The 9,460-nt window shown below is 37.1% G+C and overlaps 1 protein-coding gene across 1 annotated transcript; it reads left to right on the forward strand.

The window, feature by feature from the left end:
• Positions 1-7,601: 7,601 nt before the first annotated feature.
• Positions 7,602-8,375, forward strand: LOC138883031 (pentatricopeptide repeat-containing protein At5g08510-like). Its single transcript, XM_070163690.1, has one exon. The coding sequence runs from the start codon at positions 7,602-7,604 to the stop codon at positions 8,373-8,375; it is 774 nt and encodes a 257-aa protein (XP_070019791.1).
• Positions 8,376-9,460: the final 1,085 nt, after the last annotated feature.

Consider the following 9,460-nt stretch of genomic DNA (forward strand, 5'->3'; position numbering starts at 1 on the left):
ACTTTCAGGACCCTCCTGGAAAATGGGACCTAGTTTAAATGTTCAAGAAATAACATAATCTAGCATAAATGCATCCCAAAGGAATATAAGTTGGCTTAGAAGTTTGCATGTTCGAGATAGGATTCAATTAGGAGTCTCCAGGACCCTCCTGAATAATGGGACTTAGCTTAAGATTTCGATTAGATAATAACATTTAGCGTAGGTTCTGCTGTAGGGTAGTATAATTCAGCCATGAAAGTTGTCATTCTTAATATAAAACTTGACTTTTGATTTTCAGGACCCTCCTGGATAATGGAGAGTAGTTTAAGACCCTCTTAGATAACAAGATTTAGCAGAAACCACACCTGTAGAAGACATAACTTAGATTTTAAAAATTGTCGTTTAGTTAAAAGTTGTCAGGACCTCCTAAATAATGGGATCTATCTTTCAATTCTTAGTAATACTTGGTAATATGATTTATTTTTACACTCACATCTATGCCCAGCCACCAAACTGGGGCAGAAAATTTTCTTTGTTTTATCTATTTTGTAGTCAGGAGCCCGCCTGGAGAGCAGGGAATACATTTCAAGTCAGCAGTCAGGAGTCCGCCTGGAGAGCAGGGAATACTTTCAAGCGCAGCAGTCAGGAGCCCGCCTGGAGAACAAGGGAGTACAATTTATGTTTTAGTTTTCAAATTCTTTGCTTTGTTTATTTTGAAGTCAGGAGCCCGCCTGGAGAGCAGGGAATACTTTCAAATGCAGCAGTCAGGAGCCCGCCTGGAGAACAAGGGAGTACAATTTAAGTTTTAGTTTTCAAATTCTTTGCTTTGTTTATTTTGAAGTCAGTAGCCCGCCTGGAGAACAAGGGAATACATTTCAAGTTGAAGTCAGGAACCCACCTAGAAAGCAGGGAATACTTTCAAGCGCAACAGTCAGGAGCCCGCCTGGAGAACAAGGGAGTACAATTTAAATTTATCTTTCAAATTCATTGTTTTGTCTATTTTGAAGTCAGGAGCCCGCTTGGAGAGCAGGGAATACATTTCAAGCTGAAGTCGGGAGCCCGCTTGGAAAGCAGGGAATACTTTCAACTCAACAATCAGGATCCCGCCTGGAGAACAAGGGAGTACAATTCAAGTGTTAGCTTTCAAGTTCTTATCAATATTTGATAATGTGATCCATTTTACACTTACATCTGTGCCCAGCTACCAAACTGGCAGAAATTTTTTCCTTGTTTTGTCTATGTTGAAGTCAGGAGCCCGCCTGAAGAGCAGGGAATACATTTCAAGTTAGTAGTCAGGAGCCTGCCTGGAGAGCAGGGAATACATTTCAAGTCAGCAGTCAGGAGCCCGCTTAGAGAGCAGGGAATACTTTCAAGTGCAGCAGTTAGGAGCCCACCTAGAGAACAAAGGAGTACAATTCAAGTTTTAGCTTTCAAGTTCTTGTTGATATTCGGTAACGTGATTCGTTTTACACTTACACATGGGCCCACATACCCAAACTGGGGAAAAAAAATTTCTTTGTTTTTGTCTATTTTTGTTGAAGTTAGGAGCCCGCCTGGATAGCATGGGAATACATTCACATTTTGAAGTCCGGAGCCCGCCTGGATAGCATGGGAATACGTATCAAGTTCAGCGGCCAGGCACCCATCTGAACAAGGGGAAGACATCTCAGCTTACAATTCAAGGAGACAACAAATAGATATCACCGAGAGAATAGAGGACAACAAGTCAACAAGAAACACAAGAGCAAGTTTGAAGATCTAGATAGGATTTTGTAAAACATAGATCATAGTCTAGTCTAACTTCTTTTATTTTTGACATGGTGTAATAAGGGGTTCAATAAGCAGTAGCAGCAACAACAACAACAGTGAAAACCCAACTTCATGGTAGTCCCAGCTACCAAACATTCCCGAACTATACTGACCTGACTCCTTTTTAGCCAAAGATATGTAGGCAACCTCGGAAGGAGGGTGCGGTCAAATTTTTCAAAAATGCTTCCCACAGAGTATTCAAACATGCAAAAATCGCTCGTATCCGCTCACATGTCTTTGCACAAAAACTCTTCGTGTTTCCGGGCAAAGAGGGGCAGCTGTGAGCACGTGATTTTTGACCTATATGAATTACTCCCATAAATTCAAAACAAAATAATCTCTTTTCATTATTTGCAATTTTGTGGATTCTCGTAGCATTTTTCTGTTAATTGTTTGCATTTTTGTTGGTGCAATTTAATTAGTGAAAATACAAAAAAATATGTTGCACTTGCATTTAGGCTTAATTTTACATTTTAGGATTAATTAGAAAATTAATTGTTGCATGAAATGGGTAAATCACAAAAAAATAGTTTAATTTGCATTTTTAATTTTAGCTTTGATTTTGAGTAGCTTTCTTTCTAAATTTAGTTTTAATTAATTGAGGTAATTATAAGTCAGAGTTAATTAATTCAATATGGTAGGATAATTTGATTAGGAATTAATTTAGGTTTTAATTTTAATTTTAATTAAAATAAATTAAAGGAAAAATTGGAAAAAAAAGGAACTGAAGAGATAGAGTTCAGTTGCCTTCAGTTAAAACATGACCAGGCCCAAAGCCATTTCCCCCAAAACCCGGCCCAAACCCGCGCCCTTACCCGACCCAATCCCCTCACTCAACCCAAACGACCACGTTTTAAGTTAAATCAGATCGGAGCCGTCAAGGTTCCATGATCGTACGGTCGCGAAAGGGGGTGGGGTGGGTATATAACTATCCTAATCTCACTACCCCCCCCCCCACACAAACCCCTGTCTCTCATCTCTTTCATCTCCCTTTCAGAGAATCCCCATAAAACCCTAGCCTGCCGCCCCTTTTCTATACCACTCAGAAGCCTGGTGGCGCAGCTCTAACCATCTCCATTCACCACCAAAACAACACCCCATGACCCCCTCACTCCCCTCTTTCTAAATCCCGGACCAATTTCTCTCGAACACGCCCCGAGCTTGTCGAATCTTAAGTTGAAAGTGAGACCTAAAAATGTCAAACTCCAGAATCGGCAGATTTGGTGTTGATTGAGACCAAAAAGGACCTTGGTCATGTGTTTTCATCTGAGAACATGTGATTGAGGCCCTTTTCGGTCGAAATCGAGGGTTTGAGGAAGAGCTGCAAGGCTTGGCTAGTCCGTTAGGTATCTTTACATTTCTGTTGGCTCTTCTCTTGTATTTTTCAGCCTTTTAAAGTCATCCTGCTTCATCTTATTTCTGTGTTTGTGTTTCTGCTTCTTCATAGCATGTCTGTTGTTATGCATGCATGACCCGTTTGTTAGTCAACATAATTATTTGGTTGTTTTTTTAGAATGGGGTGAATCATTTTCTTTTTCTCTTTTGGGTTTTGGTCTTTGGTTTAAAAGTTCCTGTGTCTCTTTCTCTTGGTTAATTTTAGGTCATATTTTTTTTAGAATGTCGAGTCTTTGACTGATTTCAATCGATACCTAAAAAATTGAACCCAAATGGAACTGAATTGGGTTTATTTGGACCTATTAACTTGGGTCAATTGGACCCGGGATCTGTTTGGTTAGAAGGGTAACAACAGGGTCATATGGGGTAATTTGGGTAGTCTGCTTCGGGGAATCTTTGTGTAACTGTTTGGGATGCTTCTAGGAAGCTGGGGAGGGGACTGCTTTGCAAAAACTGAATTAAAACTAGGGGTGTCTAATTAGACAGATTAGCGACGACGTTCGTAGCTAAATCCAGTTTTTTTTGTAGTGTAAGCTAAAATGGAAAATCAAAAAGGGTCAAAGTACAAATCTGTTGATTAGTTAGGTTGCCGTACTTTATTGCCTATAAAGGCAACATTTCTTGCATTAAAAGGCAGGGGAAAGAAACCTAAGAGCTAAAAAAGGCAGAAAAGAGAAACGGCTAAAAATTTGAGTGAAAAAGACTGTTCTATTGAACCTCATCAGTGATTTTTTTAATTTATGAAAACAATAGATACAGGTTTTCGGATTTTAAATGGATTGACATTGGGTTTTGAGAAGTTTTCATGGTTCAAGCTTGTTGAGGTTCACTGTTCCATTAGGTTTTTGAGTTGAATCTGGGTTTGATTATGGGCTAGAAATGAGTTGAAAATTGTTTTGTTGTTTGGGTTTGGGGTTGAAATCACTGCAGTATAGTTCATTTTCACTGGTTTTGAGTTGTTTCCTTCCTGGAATTTTCTATTGTTTTATTGGCTCCGTGAGTTGATTTCACTGCTCAAACTAGTTGAATCCAGGACTATCATCTGCTGTTGTTTACTTGCTGACTATTCACTTCTATTCTTCTTTGTGCAAACTCCAGGTACATGCTCTGAAACCTACATAATGTGATCTTCAAGTTGAAAGTGAAATGAAAAATGGAAGTCAGAAGTTTTATATCCAGTAGTGTGTGTTGTTTATGTGCTAAGCTCGATATTCAAATCTTCTTCTCTATGAAAATCTTTGCTTGTCATTCCAAATGCTAATGTTTTTTAAAGTTCCTATGCACCTAATGTATACAACGTATAGATCTTGTTAGTTAGATTTAGTAGTGGCTTATTTAGCTTGAATGGATGCTTCGATTACTGAAATCACACAGATGTTACTACTACTGTAGATGCAGGATTGGTATTGCCCTTTTAGTAGTTTGTTAGGAAAATATTTTTGGTTATAATAGTTGAATTCTTGTCACTTCTGAAGCATGGGAACTATTAAGGATTAATTATAGGATATATGGTAGCATAGTATTGATTTTCTGGTGTTAATGAGGCTTACTATTATGTTTTATCACCTAAGGGAAAGCAGGTTCTAATGATCGTCTCATCTGGAAATATTAGTTTTAAAATTTTAGTTTGATGTTAGTTGGTATGTTCTTATTTTAAATGATTGGTATGAAATCGGCATTGGACCATTTTAAGCCACGGATTTGAGCAAAATGAGCAATGGAATTGCGGGCAGTACTCACTCCTTTGTGGGTTTGAGTTTTGGAATTGCATTCTTCACTAAGACTTGGGCTCATTAAGGCCCAAGCCTAAAGGTTTGATGTTGATTACTTTGTCGGTAGTCAACTAGGTTCACGTAGTAACCCTGGAATTTTCAGTCATTGCGTGTGTGCCGTGGGGACTCAATCTTGAGTCCTGCACTTGCTGATCTCAGTTTCTAAAAGGAGTGGGCTCATCTCAGGCCCAAGCCTTAAAGGCACTTGTAAATGGAATTACGCACTCCATGTTATTTGAGTTTGTTCAATGTCATTGAATCCATCTTTTTTCCTTGTTTAGTCAGCGTTGCTGAAGCAGATTTTTTTCGAATAATTTGGCAATTTAATGCAGCACCTGTCATCTGCTAAATAGATTCGAATTCTTAGTTAAAAAAGGGGTAATTAGAACTCCTTCAAGCACCCTTTCGCCGACTAGGCTCCTAAAATAGGTTTGAAGTATGCCACCCTCAAAAGAGTAATCCAAACATTTATTTAAATGAGAAATCGAGGCAGGCCACTTAGTTAATTTTCATAACCCCCGCAAAGTTGCAAGTGCGTAGTTGTTTTAGGCGCGCTATTTTAAAAAAATTACCTTCCTAAACTCGGGTGTGCATTTCATGTGACCCAAATACAAATCCCAAAACGTTGAATAAATGTGTTCCAGATTGCACGTGCATTTCATGTGGCGCGATCCAAAGACATGTTTTAAACGACGTTCAATCTACTTCAAATGGAATAAAAACGGTTAATAGCTAAAATTTGTGCATAGGTTCATAATTGTTTAAAATCAGATAATTAAGCTAAATATAACAGTTGAGCGACCGTGCTAGAACCACGGATCTCGGGAATGCCTAAAACATTCTCCCGAGTTAACAAAATTCCTTACTCAGATTTCTGGTGCGCGGACTGACAAATAGAGTCAATCTTTTCCTTGATTCGGGATTTGAACCGGTGACTTGGGATACCATAAAATTATCCTAAGTGGCGACTCTGAATTTTAATAAAATAATCCCGTTTCGATTGTAACTTTAAGTTGGAAAAAACTCCCTTATACATCCCTTCTCGAGGGTGTAGGTAAAAAGGAGGTGTGACAAATAAAAACGATTTTTAAAGTTAAAAACGCACATAGGTTTAAAAGTGTTTTAAAATCAAATAAATAGGCCAATAATAACAGTTGAGCGACCATGCTAAAACCACTGAACCCGAGAATGCCTAACACCTTCTCCCGTTAACAGAATTCCTTACCCGAATTTCTGTATTCGCGGACTGTAAAATACAGTTAATCTTTCCTCGATTCGGGATTTAAAATTGGTGACTTGGGACACCATAAATTATCCCAAGTGGCGACTCTGATTTTAATAAATAATCCTGTTTCGATTGTCATCTAAATGGAAAAAACTCCCTTATCCCCTTTCGGGGGTAGGAAAAAGGAGGTGTGACAGCTCTGGCGACTCTGTTGAGGAAAGTAACGCAGAATCTTCGGTTCAGGGTTCAAGAATTCGATCTTGGAATAATTGTTATATTTGGATTTATTTATTATCTGGTTTTATTACATGTTTGGGCCTAATGTGCTAAATGTTGCTTTTTACCGCTTTGATATTGTTGAACTATATATAAATTGTTACGAATCCCTCCTCTCTCTGAGTCTTCTAAATCATCTGGGAAGTGTGCACTTCATGCGACTTCTCTTCTGTTAGAGTCTTATCCCAATTTTAGAACGAGGTTCGAATAAGTTGCAAAGCCGGTGAAGTTTCTGTATTCCCGATACGCTGTCCCTCTCAGCTCGAGTTGTCCGCTCAGGTAAGCCAGGTCTAGAACAAATAAACCCAGGTTTTTAAACCTAGAATAACATAGCCTTATGCTGGATCCCTAGTAGGAACGTTTTTTGCATCACGTGCATTTGACTTTTGGGACTCAACACAGAGGGTGGGTCCGTCTAGGACAAGTGTACCCAAAATAACAGACCATCTTGATGCATCCTATGTGCTACATGTTGCATTTCTTCAAGGGTAAAAGGGTCATTTGGTAGACCAATGATAATTGAGGGCGAAAATAAAAGAGAGGGTGAAGTGTTAAAATAAAGCAAGTAGGGCCCAGTTAAGTTTTCTTTCACATTTTTGTTAAGAAAAAGAAAAAAATATGAAATATTCAAAAACAAGATTTTGCGCTTTTTCATCATTTTCCGAAAATCAAAAAATCATAAAAAGGAGGAAAACAAAATCCAAAAAGAGTCTATATGTTTCATCATTTTTCAAAAAAAGACAAAAAAACATGTTTTTCTCTGAATTAGTTGTTTTTTTTTAATTCTCGCCCGTATCCAATCTGCCCGAACTACGCATACCTGATTCTCGTCTTTCGGGGCGTGATACGTAGGCAACCCACATAGGGTCCGATCTTCCTAGTAAATCTTAGGCTCTTGGCTTTGCGGTGTCTTAGCCAAATTTTGTACTTCTAGCCACCTTTTGGCCACATAAGTTATTTTGCAAAAATAGCTTCAATCATGTCTTGCATATGTCCAATAGGGAGTGTTATTGTCTCACATAGTGTTTTAGGTATTTAACTTTATTTGGTCTTGATTTTCTCATACTGGTGTGGATCTACTTACCGGAGTTTGAGCATAAACCCCCAGGACCATCTGGTCAGGGCCGTTGCATTTCCAAGAGATGATGGCAATTAAGGTTAAGCCTGATGAAATTACAGTCGCTAGCATACTCTCTACTTGTGCACATTTAGGTACACTTGATATGGGTAAGGTAGTGCATGATTACGTTCGTCAGCATGGCATTAAAATGGATATTTACGTAGGGAACACTTTGGTGGATATGTACTGCAAATGTGGATCTGTTAACACAACCTTGGAAGTATTCTTTAGCATGAACAGAAAGGACACTATTTCTTGGACTTCGATAATCTCGGGCCTTGCAGTGAATGGTTTTCATGACAATACTCTTCAGCTGTTCTCCCAGATGTTAGAACGTTGTAAGCCAACTCATGGTACTTTTATCGGCGTACTACTTGCTTGTGCTCATGCAGGTTTGGTGGATAAAGGTTTGGAATACTTCGATAGTATGGAAAAACATCATGGATTGGTGCCAGAAATGAAGCATTATGGTTGTGTTGTTGATTTGTTGTGCCGCTCTGGTAATTTAAATAGAGCATTTGAGTTTATAAATCTTATGCCTACGGCTGCCGATGTGGTTTTGTGGAGAATGTTGCTTAGTGCTTGTAAACTTCATGGTAATGTGGTTCTTGCTGAAATTGCTGCCAACAAACTTCTTCAATTAGATCCTGATAATGGTGGTAATTGTGTTCTGTCATCGAGCACTTATGCGACTGCAGAGAGGTGGGATGATGCAATGAAAATAAGGCAATTGATGAATGATGGTGCAGTACAAAGGCCGTTAGGATGGAGTTCAATTGAAGTAAATGCGATCGTCTAGCATTCAATGAACCATGTCTTTGAAATGTAAAGTAATTGTCTTTGAGATGAAAAGGATAGGACTCGACAAAGGTATGCAATCATGTATGGGTGAATCGTGTGGTGATTGAAATTGAGGGTTGCTTAAGGAGATTCTTTTTTTATTTTTTTTATTTTTATTATTTATGTTTTGAGCTTTTCTTTTTGTGTCGTCTTTTACCTTCTAGTTTTGTACAGTAATGTCGAGTTTTTCTTTATTATTGTATTTCCTATTTTGTATTGAAAAAAGATGTGTAATAAATCAAAAATCCCAGGAAAAAAAGATTTTGCATTTCTATATTTCTGTTAGATGTTTTATTTAGAATACTAACTCTAGAAGTTCAAAAAAAAATCTTTTGTGGTTTTCCTTAGGAAATTAATATCTAGAACTCAAAATAAAAATTGCTTTTATATTCCCTTTAGTATATTAAGACTAAAAATTTTAAAAAAAAAGGAATTTTTTTAGTACCTCTTTAAAAGTTTTCTTTAAGAATTGATTCCAAAAATTCAAAAAGATTTTCTTTTAAGGTTCTTCTTTGGGAAATTGATGAAAAATGACTTAAAAATTTTTTTTTTATTTTTACTAGAACTCTAGGACATTGTACATAGATGAAAAAGAAAAACAACATACTTTATCTTTTGTTTATCTTTAAAGTTTCTTCCTTAGGTAATCAAAACTGAAATCCAAAAATATTTTTTTTGTTTTGTTCATTTCTCGTTTCGAAATCTTTCTTCAGGCATATCAAACGAAAATTCAAAATATTTTTCTTTGGTGTATTCTTTAGATTTCCTTCTTAAAAAAAGAATCAGAATCAAAAAAATATTTTTCTCTTGTAGGGTTTTTTCCTTAATAATTTCCCATAGAGTATTTGTTTCAAAAAGAAAAAAAATATATGCTCGTTTAAGTTTGAGTTTAGAATAGGTTATAGAACATTAAGTCTATAAAATTAAAAAAAAATATTTTCTTCTTTTGTTTTTCTTTTTCATAAGTTAAGGTAGTAAAGAAAAAGAAAAGAAGAAAAGAGAGTGTTAGTTTGTTTACTTTATTCTCGATCTTCCCGAACTACG

The sequence above is a fragment of the Nicotiana sylvestris genome, chromosome 12 (assembly GCF_000393655.2).
Source record: "Nicotiana sylvestris chromosome 12, ASM39365v2, whole genome shotgun sequence".
In the NCBI taxonomy this organism is placed as follows: domain Eukaryota; kingdom Viridiplantae; phylum Streptophyta; class Magnoliopsida; order Solanales; family Solanaceae; genus Nicotiana; species Nicotiana sylvestris.

Coding starts and splice junctions, on each gene's coding strand:
- LOC138883031 (XM_070163690.1), top strand. CDS start 7,602: ATGGCAATTAAGGTTAAGCCTGATGAAATTACAGTCGCTAGCATACTC.